Raw genomic sequence first — 24,304 nt, forward strand, 5'->3', positions numbered from 1 at the left:
TTGTCCTCAAGCCGCCCCAGTTCCCGAGCTTCCCGAACCCCGACCATCCGGAATCTTCCCGCTGTCTAACCTCCCTCCCTCCCGCTGCAGTCTCGCCCCCAGCCCCTCCGGTTCTGGCCTCAGAGGAGGTGGATCAAAGATGGCTGAGCGGGAAAGAAATTCCCCACCTCCAGATGGAACCTGAAAAGGGGAAAATAGCGGGAAAGGGAGGGAGATTCCAGCCGGCCGTCTCTCCCGCTTTGGATTTCAGGATCAGAAACTCGAAACCAGGAATGGCTCTTCATCCTTCTCCTCTCCGACACTGTTTTCCTGTGGAGGAGGAAAGGGAAACTGAGGCATAAAAAGGGGAGGGGCTGAAGTCCAGCACGAGGACTCAAGAATCCTACCTCCGAGCCTGGGCCTCCACAGGTTGGAGCCCGGGAAGACTTGTGTCTTTACTCCCGGTCACCCGTCCTTCCTCTGGCTTTCAATCAATCAATCAGTTGTTTTTATTGAGCACTTACCGTGTGCAAAACATTCATTTAATCGTATTTATTGAGCGCTTACCATGTGCAAAGCGCTATTCTAAGCGCTTGGGAGAGTACAGTATAACAGAGTCGGTGGACACGTTCCCTGCCCACGTCGAGGTTTCACAGAAGTCCCTTCTTCGAGCCCCTGCCCCCCGCGCCCCCTTTCCCGACCCTTATTCCCCATCACCCCTGATTCGTCTCCGCTGGAGGTGGGGGAGAGGAGGAATTGGGGGGGGGGGTCTACGAGGGGGTCTTTGCCTTGGAGGGGCCGTTCCTAGAGACCACGGCGCCCTCCCCTCCCTCTCCAGGCTCCTCTTTGAGAAGTCGGGGTACAGCTGCAGGGGAGAAGGGTCTCGCATCCCGGGGAAAGGGGGCCGGAATCAGTTGGGGACCCGGAGCGAGGGGATTACGCCACCGAGGAGCTCCTAGCTCCTCGCATCTCCATCGACAGGCGACCCCGCACCCCAACTCCCTCTCTCTCCGGCCCCCCCACCCCCCCAGCTCATCAGGCGGTCCCGCCACGGGCGGCCTGTCTCTTTAAGGAGGCGGCCCTGGCTGGGTGTGCCCCGTCACCATGGTTACCCCGGTGCAGGCGGCGGGGCGGAGGGGGAGGGTTGTGTTGGGGGGGGGGGGTGCGGGGAAGGAGGGAACCGCATCTCCCCGACAGACGGAGGCGGGAGCGGAGCCGGAGCTGCAGCCGGCGGGCGGCCCCGACCCCAGACCCCAGACCCCCCCGGGGCGGGGGCGGGAGGGCGCCATGCTCCGGACCCCCACGGCGCGGGCGCCCCCTGCCGGCCGGGCAAGTCGCTGCGGGGCCCCGGGGCCGGCTGCCGCCCCCCGACGGCCGCGCTAGCGGGGCGGGGGCAGCGCCGGCCCCCAGGAGGAGGGCTGCGCGGAGGCGGCGGCCCGCCCCCGCCCCTCCGAGCTGAGACCCCTCCCCTCCCCCCGCCGCCCCGCGCCCCCAGAGGGATGGGGCGGGCGGCAGCGGCCGCCTAAGATGCCGGCGATGAGGGGGCTCCTGGCACCGCAGAACACCTTCCTGGACACCATCGCCACCCGCTTCGACGGGACGCGTGAGTACGGGGACCCCGACGGGGGGGGACCCTCCCCGAGAAGCCCCCGGCCCGGCCGGCCCACCCCGCCCTTGAGCCAGGACCTGTCACTCGCCCCCCGACGGGGACTCGTGACCTCCGGGCAAGGGGGCAGAGGAGGGCGGAGGGCCGGCTGGGGCTGGGGCTTGGAGGAGGAGAACGGCCCCCGCGGAAGCGTGGGTGGGACCAAGTTGGCACGTGGGCGTGCGCCCCCCTCCATTCCCTCCAGATAACCGTCCAGTCGGGGTTTGGGAGAGCTTGTGGTCACAGGGGCTGGGAAGACTGGACTCTTGGACTCCTCTTCTCTCCGGACCTCAGTTTCCTCCTTTGCTCCCCGCGTCCCCCCCGCCCCCAGCTCCGGGTCAAGGGCCGGGAGACCGGGGGCCCTCCCTCCCTGCTCTGTGCCTCAGTTTCTCCGTCCCGGGACTTGGGGGAGGGGCGATAACGTGAGCCGGAGCTCGCGCTCCCCGCGCAGCTCTCACCATCTGCCTCTCCGTATGTTCGGCACGGCGCAGCCGGCTGACTCACCTCCCCCCGCCCCGCACGGTGCCTTGCCGTGCCTCCCCCACGGGGCCGGACGAGCCCCGCCGCCCCCCGCCCCCCGCCCCCGCTTCCCTCCCCGTCGGCCAAGTCCCGGGGGCCGCGGCCCTTCGGGTGGGCGTCCGGCAGGGGGCGCCCGCTCCCCGCGCGGCGGGGCAGGGGGCGGCAGCGCCCCCTGGCGGGCCGCCGCGCGGGTGACGGGGGCCGAGGCCGGGGCAAGGGAGAACCCGCAGCCTCGCCGTGTGCGGGGATGCGGGAGACGCGGGACTGAAATAGTCGAAGCCGGGGGCGAGGCGGAGAGGCGGGGGACGCGCCAGGTGGCTCCCCGGAGTCCCGCGTGCGCCAGGCCGCCCGCACCCGCCCGGCGCCGGATCCACGCCGCCCCCACCCCGGCCCCCCGCTCCCAGCTCCAGGCAGAGGCAAGAGACACCTCACCCATACACCCCCCCACGCGCGATGATGCACAACCGCACGAGAACAAACGCACACACGTGCGACTTAGAGGAGGACGCACAGACACGGACAGACCTTTGTGGATCCTGCCACAACCTGGAGACGGACAGACAGACAGACACACACACTGATTTTCCAAGCCCCAGGGAATTTTGTCAGCGTGCAAACCAGAGGCCTGTCCACCCTCCTCTTTCATCCATTCATTCATTCGATAGTATTTATTGAGCGCTTACTATGTGCAGAGCACTGTACTAAGCGCTTGGAATGGACAAATAGGTAACAGATACAGTCCCTGCCCTTTGACGGGTTTACGGTCTAATCGGGGGAGACGGACAGACGAGAACAATGGCAATAAATAGACTCTTTCCGCTTGCTCGTCCCCTAAATCCTCCTTCCCTCCCTCCCAGCATTCCCTGGAGTTGGGAGGGACCCAGCCCTTTACCACGAGTGGGAAGGGGGAAACTGAGGCTGGGAAATAAGGCGGGGGGAGGAGAGACTGCCTCTCCACCCTCCTCTTTCCGCTTGCTCGCCCCCTAAGTCCTCCTTCCCTCCCTCCCAGCATTTCCTGGAGTTGGGGGGACACAGCCCTTTCCCAGAGGTGGGAAGGGGGAAACTGAGGCTGGGAAAGAAGGCAGGGGGAGGGGAGACTGGAGAGCAGAGGGTGCTGGACCGTGGAAATCAGCTGGCAGAGCGGGGTAAGACAGAACTGGGTGCCTATGAGTTGCTTCCCCTCCACCCCCCACCCCATGATAAGCGGGGGTGGTATTAAGAGAGCACGGGAGAGGAATTTGGGGCAAAAAAAGAGAGAAACTGCATGTCCTAGTGGAGGGTGCCCTGGCCTGTGAATCAGGGGAACCTGCCTCTGCCATTTGCAGGGTGTGTGACCTTGGGCAACTCATTTACCGTATGGAGGCTTCAATTTCCTCATCCATAAAATGGGGATTCATTATCAGTTCTCCCTCCCCTTTAGTCTCCGAGCCCTATGTAGGACCAGGACTAATGATCTTGTATCTCCTCCCGAGCTTCGTGCAGTGCTTAGCACATACTGAAAGCTTAACAACCGCAGTTATTATTATCGTTAGTATTAGTGGTACTAGAATAGAACGATCTGTTACATGAAGGAAATTAGTCCCCCTGTGCTCAGGTGCCAAAATGCTGAAGTGGAAGATGAGGAGATGCGGGGGAGGAGTGATAAGAACTGTGGTATTTGTTAAGCATTTCCTATGTGTCAGGCGCTGTACTAGGCGCCAGGGCTAGCCATGAGATAGGTGGGAGGAAGATGAGAGATTAGTCAGGGAAAGCCCCCTGGAGAAGGTGGGGTTTCGGAAGGGGAGATAGGTTGATAGGGATGGAGCGGGAAGCATCGTTGCCTAGTGGGAAGAGCCTGGGCCTGAGAGTCAGAGGACCTGGGTCCTAATCTGCTCCCTGCCACACTCAAGCTTGTGTGACCTTGAGCAAATCACTTTATTTCTCTGGGCCGCAGTTCCCTCACCTGCAAAATGGGGGTTCAACACTCATTCTCCCTCCTACTTCGACTGTGATCCTTGTGTGGGATCTCATGATCCTATAGTGAGTCAGCCAATCGTATTTATTAAGTGCTTATGGTGTGCAGAGCACTGTACTAAGCGCTTGGGAAAGTACAGTAATGGATAAAGCATGGGCCTGGGAGTCAGAAGGTCATGGGTTCTAATCCTGATCCTCCACATGTCAGCTGTGTGACCTTCGACAAGTCACTTCACTTCTTTGCACCTTAGTTATATCATCTGTAAAATGGGGATCGAGACTGTGAGTCCCACGTGGGACAGGGACTGTGTCCACCCCAATTTGCTTGTATCCAACCCCAGTACTTAGTAAAGTGCCTGAACATAGAAAGCACTTAACAAATACCATTATTATTATTATTCCCTGCCCACAACGAGCGTACAGCCTGGGATGGGGGACAGACATTAATATAGAAATAAATTACAGATATGGACATAAGTGCCATATCTACCCCAGGATTTAGTACAATCCTTGACACACAATCCTTCCCTCTCATAATAATAATAATAATAACAATAATGGTATTTGTTAAGCACTTACTATGTGCCAGGCACTGTACTAGACTAGACCGAGTTCATTGTGAGCAGGGAATGTGTCTTTACTGTTGTACTCTCCCAAGCGCTTAGTCCAGTGCTCTGCACACAGTAAGCGCTCAATAAATACAATTGAATGAATGAACATAGTAAGTGCTTAACGAACATGGTAACTCTTATTGTTAAGGGAGGAAGGAGGGCTTGGTGGGAGCCGGGCTGCATCCTGTCTTGCAGACAGTAACTTCGTACTGGGGAACGCCCAGGTGCGCGGGGTCTTCCCGGTGGTCTACTGCTCCGATGGCTTCTGTGACCTCACGGGCTTCTCCCGCGCCGAGGTCATGCAGCGCAGCTGCGCCTGCTCCTTCCTCTACGGCCCCGACACCAGCGAGCTGGTCCGCCAGCAGATCCGCAAGGCCCTGGACGAGCACAAGGAATTCAAGGCCGAGCTTATCCTCTACCGCAAGAGCGGTGAGGCGTCGGCGCGCCCTCCCTGACCTGTTCCCCCCGCGGCCTCCTGGTTCCACCTCCCTCACCCCCCCTGGGCCGAGTGGGGAGAAGGGGTTTACCTGGCTCGACTCCCCGCCGACAATCCCCGTCTCCTCCTCGGGGAGCTCACCCAATCCGGGCCCTCATACTCCCTCGTCAGCCCCTTCCCTCTCCAAGCCCGAGGCTGGGGGAGACGTAGCCCCCAGTCCATCCCCAGCCCCGCACCTCCAGCCTGCCCCAGCCTGCCCCAGCTCGCCCCCAGCCCCAAGGTTGATAGACATCCCAGTCACTTCTTCTCTGCACGGAAAGTCCCTTACCGGGAGGAGAGAAGAAATTCCCTGACGAGACTGGGAGGCAGGACTCTGGTGTCCTATTGACTGAGGCCGTATCTGTGCCTCCTCCTTCCCTCTTCCAGGAGCCCCGTTTTGGTGCCTCCTGGACGTGGTGCCCATCAAGAATGAGAAGGGGGAGGTGGCGCTCTTCCTGGTTTCCCACAAGGATATCAGTGAAACCAAGAACCGAGGGGGTCCCGACAACTGGAAGGAGGGAGGTGAGACTCTGCGTGCCACACTCCCACCCCCCACGGCCCCTGGACTAGAGACGGACCCAGCCCAGGACCCCCGGTCTGCCCCCATCAGCCCAGGACCCTAAGGCCTTCCCGGCCCCCTCTTCCTCCCCCATCGCGCTTCAACTCTGCACTAGCCCGCCCCTCCCCACCCAATTTCCCGACCCCATCGTGGGCTCCTCGCCCTGGCAGGAGGCGGGCGCCGCCGTTATGGCAGGGCCAGAGCCAAGGGGTTCAACGCCAACCGGCGGCGCAGCCGGGCCGTACTCTACCACCTGTCCGGGCACCTGCAGAAGCAACCCAAGGGCAAGAACAAGCTGAACAAGGTGAGGGGCACAGGGGCTGACTGGAGGGGGGTGTTTATGGGTGGGTCCCAAATAGAGCTTTCCCTCTAGACAGTAAGCACACTGTGGGCAGAGAACGTGTCTACTTATTGTTCTGTTGTACTCTCCCAAAGTGCTCTGCACCAGGTAGGTGCTCAATAAATACAACTGAACGAATGACTGAGGCCCACGGGGACGGGCGTGGGAGTGAGCAAGAGGCGGAACTCCAGGGGCTGCCCGTCCTGATCCCCGTCCCCACCACGCAGGGGGTGTTTGGAGAGAAACCGTCTCTGCCCGAGTACAAAGTAGCGGCCCTGAGGACGTCACCCTTCATCCTGCTGCACTACGGCCCGTTCCGCGCGGGCTGGGACGGCCTGATCCTGCTGGCCACCCTCTACGTGGCCGTCACAGTCCCCTACAGCGTCTGCTTCAGCTCGGCCCGCGAGGCCAGCGCTTCCCGCGGGCCGCCCAGCATCTGCGACCTCTCCGTCGAGGTCCTCTTCATCCTGGGTACCACCCTCCCGCTTTCTGCTTCCAGCCCATCCCCAGAAGGCCCGTTCCCCTTAATAGTAATAATAATGATATTGGTATTTGTTAAGCGCTTACTATATGCACTGTGTACTATATAGGCACTGTACTAAGCGCCGGGGTGGATACCCACAAATTGAGTTGGACACAGTCCCTGTCCCGTGTGGAACTCACAGTCTCGATCCCCATTTTACAGATGAGGGAACTGGGGCCCAGAGAAGTGAAGTGACTTGCCCAAGGTCGCTCAGTAGACAAGTGGTAGAGCCGGGATCAGAACCTATGACCTTCTGATTCCCCTTGGCACCAGGAATCTGGGGTTTCCTTCACCCTCAGCTGGGACACCTTGCCCTGGCCGAGACCCCTCCAGCCCCAGCTCTCCCCTCGGCAGCAACCCAAGCCCTCCGCCCACCCCCCCCCGTCTGCCCATCCCATGACCCCTTCTGTCCCCCTCCACCTGTGACCCTCCCACCTTCCCTCCCTCTCTCCCATCCCGCAGACATCGTGCTGAACTTCCGGACGACGTTCGTCTCCAAGTCCGGCCAAGTGGTGTTCGCCCCTCGCTCCATCTGCTTCCACTATGTCACCACCTGGTTCCTGCTGGACCTGGTGGCCGCGCTGCCCTTTGACCTGCTCCACGCCCTCAAGGTCAACGTGGTCAGTGGGACCGGGGAGGACCAGGGCCCCGGGGGGACCTGGAAGGGGGTGGGGGGTTTGGGGAAGTCAGAGGGACTGCAGCCCATGGGGCTAGATTGAGATCAGGAAACAGGAATAATAATAATAATAACTATTATTATTATTACGATATTTTTAAGTGCTGGAATAGATACAGGCAAACTGGGTTGGACACAGTCCCTGTTCCACGTGGGGCTCATAGTCCCAATTCCCATTTTACAGATGAGGTAACTGAGTCAGAGAAGTAAAATGACTTGTCCAAGGTCACGCAGCAGACACGTGGCAGAGCGGGGAATAGGACCCATGACCTCTGACTCCCAGGCCCCTGCTCCATCCACTACACTTTGCTTCTTGGGAAGACCCTAGGACAGTGAGACCAGGGTGAGGGGGAGACCGAGGATGAGATGAAGGATCTGACCCAATAGGAAGCGGTTTGATGGGCCCTGGTGTGTGAAGCCCTGTCCTGAGCGCTTGGGAGAGCACAATAGTCAGTGGACACAATCCCGGCCCTTAGGTTCAAGCCCAGAAGGGAGACACACTTTAAAATGGGTATTAAGACTGTAAGCCCCATGTGTATCCAACCCAATTTGCTTGTCTCCGCCCCAGCGCTTAGTACAGTGTCTGGCACCCAGGAAACGCTTAACAAATACCACAGCTATTATCACTATAAGTGGCAAGAGCACGGGCTTGGGAGTCAGACGACGTGGGTTCTATTCTCGGTTCCGCCGCTTGTCTGCTGCGTGACCTTGGGCAAGTTGCTTCATTTCTCTGTGCCTCAGTAACCTCATCCCGACTCTGCCCCTTGTCAGCTGTGAGACTGTGGGCAAGTCACTTCACTTCTCTGTGCCTCAGTTCCCTCATCTGTAAAATGGGGACGAAGACTGTGAGCCTCACGTGGAACAACCTGGTTACCCTGTATCTCCCCCAGCGCTTCGAACAGTGCTCTGCACGTAGTAAGCGCTTAACAAATACCAACATTATTATTATTATCTGTAAATTGGGGATTAAGCCTGTGAGTCCCATGCGGGGCAGGGACCGTGTCCAGCCTGATTACCTTGTATGTACCCTAGCGCTTAGAACATAGTAAGCGCTTAACGAATACCATAATTATTAGCGAAATAAGATACAGAGCAGAGGGAGGGGGAAGAGAGTGGTTGGGCTGGGTGAGTGCCCAGAGATCTGGGGTGCCGGCAAGGTCCGGCGGGGGGGCCGGGTCTTTGGCCTGAGTCCGTGCCTTTCGTCCCCCTCCCCCTCACCCCCCCCAGTATGTCGGGGCACACCTGCTGAAGACGCTGCGGCTGCTGCGGCTGCTGCGGCTGCTTCCCCGCCTGGACCGCTACTCCCAGTACAGCGCCGTGGTCCTGACACTGCTCATGGCCGTCTTCGCGCTGCTGGCACATTGGGTGGCCTGCGTCTGGTACTACATCGGGCAGCGGGAGATCGAGAGCAGCCAGGCCGAGCTGCCCGAGATCGGTAAGGACGGGGAGACCCGGGGACCGGTGGGGAGGGGGCCCCCGGGGGACGGTGGCCCGAAGCGGGGCGAAGGCGCCTGTCGAGGCAGGGCCGGGGGAAGCCGCAGCTGGAGCTGGAGGAGGAAGGCAGGGGAGAGATTTATCTCAGGGTTGGGGGCAGCAGTTCCGAAAGGGTGTCCTGGGGAAGGGTGGGTTTGGTGTGAGAGGAGGGAGGGGGCAGAAATGGGGAGGCCATCCCTGAGGAAGGGGCAGGGGGGAGGGGAGTCTCAGACAGTAAACCATCCCTTGCTCCTCTCCTCTGTCACCTCCGACCCCTGGGGACCCAGGCCGTCCGTCCCGCCCACTCCTGGCTCAGCTGGGGCCTGCCTGGGGTCTGCTCAGGGCCCTCCCAGCCAAGACCCCAGGGGCCGCATGTGCCGGGACACCCGCCTCGGCCTGGGGAACGGGTGGGCAGCCCAGGCGGTAGGCGGCTGGGTGGCGGACTGGCGGGGGGCTCGCTGTCCCGCCCCCATCCGCCTCTCCCGCCCCCCCTCTGACCCAGGTTGGCTGCAGGAGCTGGCGCGGCGACTGGAGACCCCTTACTATCTGGTGGGGCGCAGCGGCGGGGCTTCGGGGAACCGCTCGGGGCTGGGGCCGGGGCCCGGGGACAACTGCACCAGGGCCGAGGGCAATGGGACGGGGCTGGAGCTGTTGGGGGGCCCGTCCCTGCGCAGTGCCTACATCACCTCGCTCTACTTCGCGCTCAGCAGCCTCACCAGCGTCGGCTTCGGCAACGTTTCTGCCAACACCGACACCGAGAAGATCTTTTCCATCTGCACCATGCTCATTGGCGGTGAGACCCCCCCCTCCCGCCGCCCCGCCCCCAGCCCCGCTCCGGCCCCGGGAAGGTCGGGCCTTGTCTGCTGTGTGACCTTGGGCAAGTCACTCCACTTCTCTGGGCCTCGGTGACCTCTGGAAAATGGGGATCGAGACTGTGAGCCCCGCGTGGGACAGGGACCGCGTCCAACCCGATTTGCTTGTCTCCACCCCGGCGCTTAGTAGAGTGCCTGGCACATAGTAAGCGCTTAACAAACACCATAACAATAATAATAATAACAGAACAGGCTGCAGGATAGAGGAGGCGTGTCGGCCCCCATTGGGGAGGGGGCAGGTGCCAGGGTGGGGTAAGGCATGGGGGCCTGGAAGCTCTGTGTGTGTGTGTGTGTGTGTGTGTGTATGTTGGGGGGGGTGAATTTTACATGGTGGGCTGGGGGAGGCCCGGTGGGGATGGGGAGTGGGGTGCCCTCCGGGACGCAGGGGGAGGCCGAGACCAGCAGTGGGGAGGATGGCACGCACGGGCCCGTGCCCATGGCCTCCCCCCACCCCCAGCACTGATGCACGCCGTGGTGTTCGGGAACGTGACGGCCATCATCCAGCGCATGTACGCCCGCCGCTTCCTGTACCACAGCCGCACGCGTGACCTGCGCGACTACATCCGCATCCACCGCATCCCCAAGCCGCTCAAACAGCGCATGCTCGAGTACTTCCAGGCCACGTGGGCCGTCAACAACGGCATCGACACCACCGAGGTCAGGCCGGGGGGCCTGGGTCGCGGGCCCGTCTGGCGGTGCATCCTGGCCCGGCGGGGTTCCCGGAGGGTGGGATGGACTTGGCGGGTACTGACGGGGGCAGGGGTGTGCAGAGAAAAATTTCCTGTTGCCCCCTCCCCCGACTCACACCTTACCCTTTTCCTTCCCACCCTTCGGGCCCCTCTTGTCAATCGATCAATCAGTGGTATTTTATTCAATCGTTCAATTGTGTTTATTAATAATAATAGGGTATTTGTGAAGCGCTTAGGCACTGGATTAAGCGCTGAGGTAGATACAAACAAATCTGTTTGGACATAGTCCCTGTCCCACGTGGGGCTCACAGTCTCAATCCCAATTTTCCAGATGAGGGAACTGAGGCACAGAGAAGTAAAGTGACTTGCCCAAGGTCACACAGCAAAGTGGCAGAGCCGGGATTAGAACCCATGACCTTCGAGCTCCCAGGCCCGCGCTCTATCCACTACGCCATGCTGCTTCTCGTATTGATCGAGAGCTTACCGTGTGCAAAGCACTGTACTAAACCCTGGGGAGAGTACACTATAGCAATAAATAGTACACACCGAACTTCCAGTCCAGAGGGGGACAACGGGCATTAATATAAAAAAAATTACCTATTTATTGAGCGCTTAATACGTGCGGAGCACTGCACGAGGCGCTTGGGAGAGTACGATACAAGAGACTTGGCACATCCCAAGCCAACCGACTGTCCGTCCCGCTCCCTAGCTGCTGCAGAGCCTGCCGGACGAGCTGCGGGCCGACATTGCCATGCACCTGCACAAAGAGGTGCTGCAGCTGCCGCTGTTCGAGGCGGCGAGTCGGGGCTGCCTGCGCGCCCTCTCGTTGGCCATCCGCCCGGCCTTCTGCACGCCCGGCGAGTTCCTCATCCACCAGGGTGACGCCCTCCAGGCCCTCTACTTCGTCTGCTCCGGCTCCATGGAGGTCCTCAAGGACGGCACCGTGCTGGCCATCCTAGGTCTGACCCCGGGGAGGGCTGCGGCGCGGGTCACGCCGGGCTGGGGAGGCCCCGGGTCGGTCCGAGTTCATTCATTCTTTCAATAGTATTTATTGAGCGCTTACTATGTGCAGAGCACTGTTCTAAGCACTTGGAATGTACAATTCGGCAGCAGATAGAGATCATCCCTGCCCAATGACGGGCTCACAGTCGAATCGGGGGAGACAGATGGCAGAGCAAAACAGAACGAAACAAAAACAAGACAACATTATCATGATAAATAGAATCAAGGAGAAATACAACTCGGTCTGGCCGGGGGTGACCCCCTGGAGAGGAGACCAGTGTCCCCGCTTCCTTTCGATTCTCTTCGCTGGCCACCTTAGATGTGACCTCGGGGGTGGAGGTGAGAGCTCACCTCCTCCAAGAGGCCTTCCCAGACTGAGCTTCCCTTTTTTCCTCTGCTCCCTCTCTGCCCCCCTTCACCTCCCCTCAGCTAAGCCCCCTTTCCCCCCTTTCCCTCTGCTCCTCCCCCTCTCCCTTCCCCTCCCCTCAGCACCGTGCTCATTTATATATATTTTTATTACCCTATTTATTTTGTTAATAAGGTGTCCATCCCCTTGATTCTATTTATCGCGATTAAGTTGTCTTGTTTTTGTCCGTCTCCCCCGATTAGACCGTACGCCCGTCGATGGGCAGGGATGGTCTCTATCTGTTGCCGAATTGTACATTCCAAGCGCTTAGTCCAGTGCTCTGCACATAGTCGGCTCAATCAATACTATTGAGTGAATGAATGTTGGGGAGCCACCGCACGACTGACGCCAGATGGGGGAGGCTCGGGGTTGGTCCAACTGAGTCTGTTGTTGGGGGGAAGGGGTGCATGCTGACCACCCGGGGAGGGGAGAAGACGGGCCTGGTGCCTCTCCGTTCCTTTCGATTCTCTTTCTCGCCCTTGCCGGACGCTGCCTCTCGCCCCGCTGCTCGATTTGCCCCTACGGGCCTGGGCGGTCGGGGGGAAGGGGGCAGGTTGGGGAGGTGGGGCAGGAAGGTGGGCGGACGCCGACGGGTTCTGGGCGGTAGGGGGCGCAGGCGGGCGGGCGCTGACGGGCTCCGGACGGTAGGGGGCGCAGGCGGGCGGGCGCTGACGGGCTCCGGACGGTAGGGGGCGCAGGCGGGCGGGCGCTGACGGGCCCCGGCCGGTAGGGGGCGCGGGCGGGCGGGGGGGCGGACAGACGCTGACCGGTCCTTCGCTGGGCAGGGAAGGGAGACCTGATCGGCTGCGAGCTGCCCCCGCGGGAACGCGTGGTGAAGGCCAACGCGGACGTGAAGGGGCTGACCTACTGCGCGCTGCAGCGGCTGCAGCTGGCCGGCCTGCACGACAGCCTCGACCTCTACCCCGAGTACGCGCCGCGCTTCAGCCGCGGCCTCCGCGGGGAGCTCAGCTACAACCTGGGGGCCGGCGCCGGCGGGCCCACCGAGGTGAGCCGAGGGGGGAGCAAGGGGGAGGGGGGGACCCGCGGAGATTGGGCAGGAGTAGAGGGGGGTCCTCTGATGGGGAAGACAGGGAGAGGAGAAAGGGAGCCCACCTAGGAATAATAATAAGAACGTTGGTATTTGTTAAGCGCTTACTACGTGCAGAGCACTGTTCTAAGCGCTGGGGGAGATACAGGGTCATCAGGTTGTCCCACGGGAGGCTCACAGTCTTCATCCCCATTTTCCAGATGAGGAAACTGAGGCCCAGAGAATAATGTTGGTATTTGTTAAGCGCTTACTACGTACTGAGCACTGTTCTAAGCGCTGAGATAGACAGACACAGGGGAATCAGGTTGTCCCACGTGGGGCTCACCGTCTTAATCCCCATTTTACAGACGAGGTAACTGAGGCCCAGAGAAGTGAAGGGACTTACCCACAGTCACACAGCTGACAAGTGGCAGAGCAGGGATTCGAACCCATGACCTCTGATCCCCAAGCCCGGGCTCTTTCCACTGACTGAGCCACGCTGGAGATGAATAGGAGGCCCCCCGAGGTGGGGAGGGAGATCGGTCGAAGTGGGGGAGTCCCGGAGGTCACTCCAGCCTCCCGGCCCCCCGCCCAGCCCGACACCAGCTCGCTGAGCGGCGACAACACGCTGATGTCCACCCTGGAGGAGAAGGAGACGGACGGCGAGGCGGGGCCGGGCCCGGCGGCCCCGGGGACGGCCACGGAGGAGGAGGAGGAGTCCGGCAGCCCCCTGCTGTCCCCGGGCTGCGCCTCGGCCGCCCAGCTGCTGTCCCCACGGGCCGGACGCCCGCCCGACCCCCCGCCCGACCCTCCGCCGGGCCCTCCGAGGGCCCCGGCTCCCCGCGGGAGGCCGGGCCGGGCCGGGACCAAGGCCGCGCCGGGAGAGGGGCTGCGGCTGCCCCCGGGGGCCTGGACCGCCCCGCAGGACCTCAGCCCCAGGTGAGGCCCGGGACGGGACCCGACGGGACGGACGGGACGGAGAGGCCGGGGGGACCCCGGGGCCCGGGCAGCCGGGACGGGGGGCTCTTTAGGGCTGTCGTCCGGCAGGGTGGTGGACGGCATCGAGGACGGCTGCAGCTCTGACCAACCCAAGTTCGTCTTCCACATGGGCCCCTCGGGCCCCGACTGCGCCACCGCCTCCCCCGGGCCAGGTGAGTCTTCTCCGGGGCGGCCGGGACCGGGGCCAAATCTAGCCGGCCGGTGGGAGTAGCCGGATCGGAGGGTGGGAGGGTGGGGGATGTCACTTCTTGAGAAGGAGCGTAGCTCAGGGGAAAGAGCCCCGGCTTGAAAGTCTGAGGTCATGGGTTCTAATGTCTGCTCCGCCGCTGTCATCTGTGTGACTTTGGGCCTCAGTTACCTCGTCTGTATAATGGGGATTAAGACTGTGAGCCCCACATGGGACAACCTGACCACCTTGCATCCCCCGCCCCCCGCAGTGCTTAGAACAATGCTTTGCACGTAGTAAGCGCTTAACAAAATACCTTATTATTATTAAGGGGTTTAGTGGCCAGCAGCCCATCAATGGCAGTTTTTGAGCCCTTTCCTCTTCTCCCATTCCCTTTTGAGTCGCCTTGACTTCCTCCTTTTGTTCTCCACCATTACCCCCCAGCCCCCTGCCCCACAGCGTTTATGTCCATATCCGTCATTTATTTATTTGTACCGATGTCCGTCTCCCCCCTCTAGACTGTAAGCTTGTCATGGGCGGGGGATGTGTCTCTTTATTGTTATAATGTCCTCTCCCAAGGGCGTAGTACAGTGCTCGGCACATGGTAAGCCCTCAAATATGATTGAATGCAGTGCAGATTGCACTGCAGTGCAATGATTGAATGAGTGCATGCATGCAGTGCAATGATTGAATGAGTGCAGAGCACTGATCTAAACGCTTGGGAGAGTACGACATCCCCAGCAGCGGAAGCCTCCCTTGATCCCAATCAATTGCATTTATCGAACACTGCGTGCAGAGGACTGTACTAAGCATTTGGCACAGGACAATATAAGCAGTTAGAGGGCCAGGATTCCTATCTCCTGGCCCAGTCTCAGGGAACAGGGGGGAAAGGAGCTGTCAGAAAACCTGTAGAGAAAAGCCAGTGGAGCCACCCAGGAATGTGTCTATTGTTATTGTCCTATCCCAAGTGCTTAGCTCTGCGCACAGTAAGCCCTCAATAAATACTGTTAACTGACCGAGACATGGGCAAGGCCAGGAGGGAAGGGCAGAGGATAGAGTCCCAGACTTCAGGGGTTGAAGGATCGTTTGAGAGAAGAGAGTTTGCCTTCACTGATTCCAAATGGGAGCAGGTGGGCTGATGTTGCAGCGGAAGGGATGGAGGTTGGATGGGCAGCGAGGCTGGGGTGTCTCTTTCCCCAGGGGCCTCCAAAAGCACGTTTGTGCCCCACCCCTCCTTGCCTGGGAGAGGGAGAAGGGAGGGTTGTCCTCTCCGGACTGGAGAGGTCCCTGACAAGGGTCTCTGCTGCTCACTCCCATCTTCTGCTCCCCCCCACCCCCCGCGCCCCCCCCCTCAGCGGAAAGTGGTCTGCTCACCATCCCCACGGCTACCAGTGAAGCCAGGAACGCGGACACCCTGGACAAACTGTGGCAGGCGGTGAGGGGGCTTTGGGGCTGAGGGAGGGGGTGTGGTGGGGGGTGGGAGGAGGAGGAGACAGGGAGGGGTGACTCCCTCTGACCTGCCTCCCTCCCTCATGCCGGGTAGGTGACGGAGCTGGCAGAGCAGGTGCTGCAGATGCGTGAGGGGCTCCAGGCTCTGCGCCAGGCTGTGCAGCTCTTCCTGGTGCCCCCCCAAGGCCTGGGACCCGGAGTTGCTGGGGAAGGACCCGGCCCTGGTGGGGGCTTCCCCGACCCCGAGGCGCTGGGAGGGGGTGGGCTCTTGCAGCCCCTCTGCGTGGACACGAGCACCCCCACTTATGGCCCCCCGCGCACGGCCTGCCCCCGCCACCAGGCCGGGCCCCCTCTCCCCCCTTGGCCCTGGGGCCCTCCGGCCTCGCACAGCTCCCCCTGGCCCCGGCCGGCCCCACTCTGGACTTCGACGCCCGAGGCGGCTCCCCCGGCCGCTGGAGGACTGGCCCCCGAGCCTCTGGGGGCCGCCGCCTCACCCCTGCCCCCCGAGGACCCTCTCGCGGCCCCCGCAGAAACCGCCGGCCTGGGGGAGCCCCCTCAGGGCCGGGCCCTCCCCTGGGACCCCCACGGCCTGGAGATGGTGCTCATCGGCCGCCACGGCTCGGCCCCTGTTCAGTGGTCCCAAGAGGAGGGCACGGGCGTCTGAGTGCCTCCCCCCACACTCAGGGAAGGCCCAGTCAAGGGGAGCCCCCCCCCCCGGATGCTAGGGGGCATGGTGGGGGGCAGTGGGAGGGGGTGGGAAAAAACAGCTCAGGGCCCCCTTTCCCAGAGGCTGCCCCAGGCTCCATCCTCTCAGCCCCCAGTGGCGGACTGAGGCGGAGGGTTGGGGGCCCCTGCATGTGTCCCCAGCCCGGTGCCCCCCACCCAACCCCCTTCCCATCTAGGCTGGGCCAGTTTTCCTCCTGTTTTTTTTTTAATTAAAACGATACTCATGTTTGGAACTGAGTGCCTTGTTTGTATTTACAAGAAGACGGGGAGGGGGATGAGATCCAGGGCCGGGTTTGAGGGGGTGCTGGCCGCGCTGCAGCCCGGGCTGAGGAGAGGGTCCCGAGGTGCTGGGTCAGTCTTGGTCCCCGTCTACCTCCAACTGCAGAGCACAGATCCGGCCCAGCCTCGGGGCCCCGGCCACCCTCAACCCTCCCCGGGGCTCTGTCACTGCGGGGTGATTTTGGCGGCTTCGGCGCGGATGAGGGCGATGAGGTCCTGGTTGATGAGGAAAACGAAGCGCAGGCTGGCAATCTGGGGACATGGGGGAGAAGGGAGAACTGTGAGCCAACCTTCCTGAGGCCTCGGGGTGGGGGTCGTCGGCTCCTCGGGGCTGTGGGGTCTCAGGAGGGCAACGCTGAGGTGTCCCCAGGGTCGCGAGGCTCAACAGGCGGCTCCCCGGCAGCCCCGGTCCCAGCCTACCTCCACCACGGAGTTGTTGCTGAGCCTCCACTTGGAGCCGCAGAGCACGGGCCGCCCGTCGATGTACACGGGGCGGCGGCCCTCATTGGCGATGAAGAAATCCCCGTTGTTCTTCAGCTTAATGACGCCTGGGGAGGAGGCAGGGGAGCCACCACATACCAAGGAGGTGAGTGAGGGCTGCCCACGGGAGGGATCCAATCACCGCCCCCCAACCCAGGCCTGGGAGGGCCCCGGAATGACCGCCCGCCCCACCCCTCCGCTTCTAGGCGGAGTCTCTCCTGACCCCAGAGTCTCCCCGCCTCTGACTCGCTCCTGAGGGGAGCTGGGGGCGGCAAGGGGAGAGGTACCCTGCTTGCGGGAGATCTTCCAGGCCGGACCCTCGAGGGACAGGTCCACGTCGATCTGGTTGTCCTTGGTGGCTCGGCCAAGGGTGATCTGTGGGCACGGGGTACAGTGAGTAGGGGGGCCAAGTCAGGGTGAGGTGAGAAGGGAGGTGTGAGATCGGGTGGAGGAGGGGGTCCCGGGCCTCACCTCTCGGGATCGCATCAGGTAACGCACCATGCGCCCACGTAGAACGGCCAGCGTCTGGTTGTCGAAGTCAGGGGAGCTCATCCCTGGGAAAAGCCGGTGGCGGCAGTGGGGATGGGGTAGGCTCCCACCGCCCTCCTGCCAGGATCTTCAGGGGTCCGGGCTCCCAAGAGCGAGGAGAAACCTTCCTATGTCCTGGCTCTTGGGGTCTGGAGCGGGGTGGTTCGGGGGGTAGTGGTCTCACCTGTGATGCTGTCCACCAGCACCTGCCACTTGTGCAGCTCCTGCTCCAGCTGCCGGATCTCCCGCTTCTGGCGCCGGTCGGCCACCGTCAGCTCTGGGATGGGACGGGGCGGGACAAGGGAGGGGAAGGGCGTCAGGGACCGGAGGCACCTAGGAGGGGGTGGGCAGTCCCCCTCACCCCACCTCATTCCTCCCACCGGGCCTCCAGAGGGATACTCACCATGCTCCAGCACCTCGTCCCTCACGTCCCTGAGCAGAAGGGAGAGATGGAGACAGATGTGGCGGAGGCGTCTGGCCCAATCTCTGGACTCCAGAACCCCCTCCCACCCACAGCTCCCAGTGACAGCTCCCCCTGCTAGAAGAAGTCGGTGCCGTCCTCCAGACGTCCCCACTTCCACCTTCTGAAGAGCTCAAGGAGGTTTGGAGGAAAGGTGGGAGGATTCATTCATTCAATCGTATTTCAGGGGGAGGGGTCAGTTTGTCCCCATCACTGGAGGCTCCCGAAGGAAGCAGTGGGTGTTAACTGTTACCTGGACAGCGCTGTGGCTATTCCTTTTGGTGGGAAGAGGAGGGAGGGTGGGTGAGGGCATAAGGAAGGCACAGCCAGGGTTAGAGCTGTGGGGGGGGGGGGGGCAAAAAGAAAGAGTGTGTGTGTGTTTGATTCTCACATAGGAAGTGGATTCATCAGGAGGGCTGCTCATTAGAGCAATAGTGTGGCCTAGTGGAAAGAACCCAGGCCTGGGGGTCAGAAGGACGTGGGTTCTAATTCTGCCTCCACCACTTGTCTGCTGTGACCTTGGGCAAGTGACTTCACTTCTCTCTATGCCTCTGTTTGCTCATCTGGAAAATGGGGATTAAGACTGTGAGCCCCATGTGGGACAGGGACTGTATCCAACATAACTTGTATCTACCGCAGTGCTTAGTACAGTGCCTGACACGTGGTAAGCACTTAATACTATATATCTATATCTATATACATATATAAAAGGAGCTCAGGATCACCCCCAACAAAGAGGAGGAGAAATTGAACCCCCAACCCAGACAAGAAATGGTCAATTTTGGGCAGCCAGGTAAGGGTTCCGAGAGGGGCTCCTAACTCCTCAAGGACCAGGGAGGTCTCTGTAGCCTCCTTCCTCCTGGGGAGGGGCCGGTGGGTTGGTGGGGGAGAAGAGCCCTCTCCCCACTCACTTGAGTTTGCTGTCATCAATCAGGTCCTCCGCGTCTGAGAAGTTGAGCACCTGGTCTCCCTTCGGCAATGGCTGCACTGAACGAGGGGCGAGGGAGGGGGTGACATGAGGTTGGAGCGGTGAGCGCCCGAAGCCGCCCACCCGCCTGGGGTCCTGCCCCTCCCCACCCCCCAGCCTGCGTGGGTACCAGTCTGGTCTTCCAGGAGGTAATACTGCTTCATGATCTGCCAGTGGGCCTGCAGTGCCTTGGGTGTGCGTGACAGGTAGAAGGCATCGGGGTGGTGGCGTAGCAGGTCCTGGAAGGTCTCCAGCGAGGGCTGGCTGGTCTGGGGGTGGGGAAGGGACACTTGGGGGTTCCGCCCCAATCGGAGCCTGGGGACCCCCACCGGATCCCTACCCACCCGTCCCAGATGGGGACACAGTACCCGAGGGAGGGGGACCGGGTGGCGGGGGTCCCCTTCCTCCCTGAGCTTACCGATCCCACTTTGCTAAGGAGCTGCTCCTCGGCCTTACTGAACAGGGCCTTGCTCTGGATGGCAGCAATGGCCTCGGGGTGCAGCTGCCTCATGGCCTGGCACGCCAGCCTGACCGAGGATACAGGACGGGTATCGGAGAGGGCAGTGGGACAAGGGGCCCGCTACCCTCCCCTTCTGCCTCTAAGATTCCCTTTGGGGGTAGGGATCCCCATGACGTTCACACCCCAGCTTGAGGCCCCCAAAGGGCAGGTTGAGGGGGTTAGTGGGGGAGAGCCAGGGTCCTCGGTTCCTTCACTCCGAGCTCTGGACCATGGGCCTCCCACCCCCACCCCGTGACTCCACCCCAAGACACCCCCTCCCCCCCGAGGGGGCTTCCACACACACTCACTTGGAGATGACCGGGTCATAGAGCAGCGCATACCAGCGCTCCTGCACCTCCCGCAGAGTGAAGCGGCAGCTGAACTTCACGCCCAGGTGCACGGACGTCAGGTCGTTGGTCTGGGGGGTTACAGGAAGCGGGAGCCTTGGGCTTCAGGGTCCTTCCTGCCACCCTATCCACCCCCACCCTCCCCGCTCTGGCTAGAAACTCCCCCTAAACCTCTGGGCTTGGGCCCCTACCCTTCCCCTGAATTCCTTCAGACTTCCTCTCTGCCAAGGAGCCTTCTCAGACTGACTCCACATACTGGCACCTATAGTGTGTGTCTCTCTCTCTCTCTTTCTTCCCCACCCCCTCCCTCTCTCAGCAGACCACGGGCTGCCATTGCTCCTCGATGACTGTCCAGTCCTCTGCCCCTATTGGGCTTTGTGGCTGCCTCTCTGCCCGCCCGATTTCCCCGGCTCCAGCAGACCGCCTCCAGGTTGGGGGTGGTGGTGGTGGTGGGGCACCTGCAGCACGGCATTGACGAGCAGGAGGTCGTCTCCCGGCTTCCAGCGGCCCAAGTCCTTGGTGGCCTGCAGGGGCTGTTTGCTCTTCTTCATGCGCTTGGCGAGGCCAGGGGTGGGGGCCGGGCTGGGGGGCACAGCCGCGCTCAGCGTCTTGGACACCTGGGGGCCGTTGGCGGAGTGAGCCCGGGGCCGAAGGGAGGGATAGAGGAAGGCAGAGCTGGCAGGGGGCCTGGCACTGTCTGCTCTGCTGTGGGATGGCTAGGCCTGACCTGAGCCCTCCCTGGGCCCAAACCCCTCCCCTCCCCCCTCCCCATACCAGGCCCCTGTCCCCCTCCTCGGCTCCTGACCCCTTCCTCCTCTTTCCACCAGGCCCCTTCATTCAATCCAGTCGCATTTATTGAGCACATAGTGTTTGCAAAGCTCCTGTCCCCCTCCTCCTCTCTCTTGCTCCCCTCACTAGGCTTCTGTTCCCTTCTTCCCTGCCCTCACAAATTTCCCTACCTTGGAAATGGGGAAGGGATCTGAAATCGTTTCTTTTCCTCCTCCTCCTCCTGGACTGCTCCTGGAAAGCTGGCCGGAGCCACGTTGCTGCCACCTGGAGATTATTTTTTTACCTCCCTGGCCTGAGTAACTGGTGGGCTGTGCCATTCTGGACTTTAAGCCCCCAAAGTCTTCCAGAAGGGGTAAGTAGGCTACCTAGGCTGTGCTAAGCTACTACGGGCCCTGTGGTCACTGGGGGAGCGAGGTTTCAGCCTGTTCCAGTCCACGCCCCTTCCCCCGTCACCCCCTCACCTTCTTCTTCTCACTGGACGAGGGCTCGCTGCCCGAACAGCGTCCTGGCTCCAGGCTGGTGGCCCCCTTGGCCCGGGTGGACGATTTGGCCAGGCTGCTCTCCACCAGTTCATCGTCAAACTTCTTCCTCTTGATAAACCTGCAGGGAGTCCGACCTGCTCACCTTCTCCCCTCCCACCACCCCGGGGGGCCCCGGGGGCTATGGACCCCTGTCTGGCCTAAGGATCCAGGGACAGGCAGCGAGTCTGAGGGGCTCTGGACCTTGAGGCACCAAGCATAGACAGGGGAGTGGTTTTGGGGGATTCATGCTCTGAGATCGGCCCTATCCGCCCCCACCCGCACTTCACGTACAGCCCCCCGCCCCACTACCTGGAGGAGCTTCTCCGCTTTGGGATGGTGCCCAGGGCCTGGGAAGAACTCCGCTTCTGTCCGGCCAGAGACTCTTCATCCTCTGAGCGGCTGGCAGTGCCCGACGCCATCAGCGACGAGTCCAGGAGCCCCTGGGGGTCTGGGGAGGAGAGAGACCCAGCTTCACACCTGGGGTGGGGGCCCCCAGGCAGAAGGGCTGCCCTCACCCCCCAGGCCTACTGGGTTTGGGGGCTCGGCGGGTTGGGGCCTCCCCACCCCCTGGAGTTCTCCTGATCACCTACAGGTCTGCGGTCGGCAGCCAGCGTGAGAGAAGCAGCATGGCCTTGTGGAATGAGCCTGGGCCTGGGAGTCAGAGGACTTGGGTTCTAATCCACGCCTGCCATATGTTTGCTTTGTGACCTTGGGCAAGTCACTTTACTGCTTTGGGCCTCAGTTTCCTCATCTGTAAAATGGGGAATAAGACTGTGAGCCCCACATAGGACAGAGACCGTGTCTTACCTGATTACCTTATACCTACACTGCTTGTTTTACACTATACATAGCACCTGGGAGATACAGGATAATCCACTTGGACACAGTCCCTGTCCCATATAACGTCTGTAGCCCGAAGGAGGGAGAACAGGTATTTTATCAGGGAGGAAGCTGAGGCACAGCAAGATTAAATGTCTTGCCTAAGGTCACAGAGCACAGCCAGGACTAGCACCCAAGCCTCCTGACTCCTAATTCTGTGCTTTTTCCATTCGGCTACCCTACCCCACCTCACCCCATACTAAACCTTGCCTGACAAAGCTGGAACCCATCAAGTGTGGACTGGAAGTGTTTCCTAGGGTTTCCTGAGGCAATGACTCTCTCCCCGCTTCGAAGCCTTATTGAAGGCCCACCTCCTCCCAGAGGCATTCCCTGACTAAGTCCTCCATTCCTCTTCTCCCTCTCTCTTCTGCATCACCCTGACTTGCTCCATTTATTCATCCCCCCTCCCAGTCCCACAGCACTCAAGTACTTCTCTGCAATTTATTTATGTCTATTAATGTCTGCCTCCCCCTCTACACTGCAAGTTTGCTGTGGGCAGGGAATGTGGATGCATTTTTGTATTGTACTCTCCCAAGCGCTTAGTACAGTGCTCTGCACATGTAAGTACTCAATAAATACGATTAAATGAATGGCACTTTTGTAGAGATTGATTCCTCCTGTCTGTAATTTATTTCAGCACCTCCTCTCCCACAAGATAGCAAGCTCCTTGAGGGTAGGGACCATGCCCACCTACTCTACTGTACTCTTAGAACAGTGTTGTTGTTTTTTATGGTGTTTGGTAAGCGCTTACTATGTGCTAGGCCTTGTTCTAGGCACTAGGGTACAACAAGGGAATCAGGTTGGACATGGCCCATGTCCAACTTGGGGACTCACAGTCTTCATCTCCATTTTTCAGATGAGGAAACTGAGGCCTAGAGAAGTGAAGTCACACAGCAGGCAAGTGACATTCGGAATCAGAACCCAGGTCCTTCTGATTCCCAAACCACGCTGCTCCCCTAAAGTAATAATAATAATGTTGGTATTTGTTAAGCGCTTACTATGTGCCGAGCACTGTTCTAAGCGCTGGGGTAGACATAGGGGAATCAGGTTGTCCCACGTGGGGCTCACAGTCTTAATCCCCATTTTACAGATGAGGGAACTGAGGCACGGAGAAGTTAAGTGACTTGCCCACAGTCACACAGCCGACAAGTGGCAGAGCTGGGATTCGAACTCATGAGCCCTGACTCCAAAGCCCGTGCTCTTTCCACTGAGCCACGCTGCTTCTCAAAGTGTCCTGCACAGTGTTCTGCACATTGTGGATGCTCAGTAGGTAGAGAAGCAGCGTGGCTCAGTGGAAAGGGCACTGGTTTAGGAGTCAGAGGTTCTAATCCCGGCGCTGCCACCTGTCAGCTGTGTGACTTTGGGCAAATCACTTGACTTCTCGGTGCCTCAGTTACCCCATCTGTAAAATGGGGATTAAGACTGTGAGCTTCATGTGGGACAACGTGATTATCCTGTATCTACCTCAGAGCTTAGAACGGTGCTCGGAACATAGTAAGCGCTTAACAAATACCAGCATTTATTACTGATTGATTGACTGACGGATTGTCACCCCCATCATCCTCCCTTTACACCTGCAGCCCCCCCCCCAAGACCCGCCCACTCCCTTTCTCCATCTCTTCCCCCTCCTAACCAAGGGCCTGAGCAGCAGCCTTTTTGCGGCATTCAGTTCACGGTGGGGGATGAAGCGGTGCCCCCCGGATCTGGGTTTTTGCAGGGGACTTTGCAGAGAGAGAGGGGTCCCTCGGACACTTTTGCTCTTTCTGTGGGCCAGGCGCCAATCCCACCCCAGGAACTGTACTGCTGGGAGTCAGAGGTCATGGGTTCTAATCCCGGCTCCACCACTTGTCAGCTGTGTGACTCTGGGCACGCCACTTCACTGAGCCTCAGTGACCTCATCTGTAAAACGGGGATGAAGACTGTGAGCCCCACGTGGAACCACCTGATCCCCCCAGCGCTGAGAACGGTGCTTTGCACATTGTAAGCGCTTAACAAATGCCATCATTATTGCTTGAATTGTATTGCTTGAACTGTCCATTCCAAGCGCTTAGTACAGTGCTGTGCACATAGTAAGCGCTCAATAGATACTATTAAAGCCCCATCCCAGCGCCGGCCGATCGTATGCGCAAGCGCACTAGCACGAGCCAAGGCCGGTGCTGAAGCCGGGGGCGGCGCACGCGCAGATAATGGGGGCGCAGCGGAATGGGGGATCCCCGCCGCCCACCGACCAGGAGTGACCCACCCGCTGCCGTCCAGCCCTCAGGGATGAGCCGCCTCCTCGACTTCTCACCATTCCCGGGGTGACTGGCTCCAGGATTTCCTTGGCGGCGGAGGCCCTGGGCAGGCTTTGGCGAGGCGCAACAACTTCCGGGTTAGGGAGAAGCGATCTCTTCCGGTTCAACTTCGGAAGCCTCGACGGCCTGGAGGGGCGTTGTTTAGCGGGCGGCCATATTGGTGAGGGCGCCT

General features: G+C 60.7%; 2 protein-coding genes across 2 annotated transcripts; one reads left to right on the top strand and one right to left on the bottom strand.

Moving 5' to 3' along the window:
• The first annotated feature begins 1,469 nt into the window (after positions 1-1,469).
• On the top strand, positions 1,470-16,322 carry KCNH3 (potassium voltage-gated channel subfamily H member 3). The gene is made up of 15 exons (XM_029073665.1): positions 1,470-1,582; positions 4,903-5,136; positions 5,570-5,704; positions 5,912-6,045; positions 6,309-6,552; positions 7,067-7,224; positions 8,508-8,715; positions 9,256-9,546; positions 10,083-10,282; positions 11,024-11,273; positions 12,508-12,728; positions 13,345-13,688; positions 13,797-13,900; positions 15,270-15,349; positions 15,458-16,322. The coding sequence occupies exons 1-15, from the start codon at positions 1,507-1,509 to the stop codon at positions 16,025-16,027; spliced, it is 3,249 nt and encodes a 1,082-aa protein (XP_028929498.1). The 5' UTR covers positions 1,470-1,506; the 3' UTR covers positions 16,028-16,322.
• On the bottom strand, positions 16,316-24,262 carry MCRS1 (microspherule protein 1). The gene is made up of 14 exons (XM_029073666.2): positions 24,129-24,262; positions 21,269-21,407; positions 20,900-21,038; positions 20,108-20,266; positions 19,611-19,720; positions 19,222-19,330; positions 18,934-19,072; positions 18,748-18,823; positions 17,780-17,808; positions 17,561-17,653; positions 17,320-17,402; positions 17,136-17,223; positions 16,789-16,916; positions 16,316-16,620 (listed from the first exon to the last, which is right to left on the bottom strand). Exons 2-14 carry the CDS (start codon positions 21,376-21,378, stop codon positions 16,534-16,536), a joined length of 1,350 nt encoding a protein of 449 aa, XP_028929499.1. The 5' UTR covers positions 21,379-21,407; positions 24,129-24,262; the 3' UTR covers positions 16,316-16,533.
• Positions 24,263-24,304: the final 42 nt, after the last annotated feature.

This window comes from Ornithorhynchus anatinus, chromosome 10, assembly GCF_004115215.2.
Source record: "Ornithorhynchus anatinus isolate Pmale09 chromosome 10, mOrnAna1.pri.v4, whole genome shotgun sequence".
Lineage (NCBI taxonomy): Eukaryota > Metazoa > Chordata > Mammalia > Monotremata > Ornithorhynchidae > Ornithorhynchus > Ornithorhynchus anatinus.

Coding starts and splice junctions, on each gene's coding strand:
- KCNH3 (XM_029073665.1), top strand. CDS start 1,507: ATGCCGGCGATGAGGGGGCTCCTGGCACCGCAGAACACCTTCCTGGAC. Junction 6,046..6,308: donor GCAAGAACAAGCTGAACAAG/GTGAGGGGCACA, acceptor CCCACCACGCAG/GGGGTGTTTGGAGAGAAACC. Junction 7,225..8,507: donor ACGCCCTCAAGGTCAACGTG/GTCAGTGGGACC, acceptor CACCCCCCCCAG/TATGTCGGGGCACACCTGCT.
- MCRS1 (XM_029073666.2), bottom strand. CDS start 21,378: ATGGCGTCGGGCACTGCCAGCCGCTCAGAGGATGAAGAGTCTCTGGCC. Junction 19,721..20,107: donor TCGTCAATGCCGTGCTGCAG/GTGCCCCACCAC, acceptor GTAACCCCCCAG/ACCAACGACCTGACGTCCGT. Junction 19,073..19,221: donor TCCTTAGCAAAGTGGGATCG/GTAAGCTCAGGG, acceptor CCCCACCCCCAG/ACCAGCCAGCCCTCGCTGGA.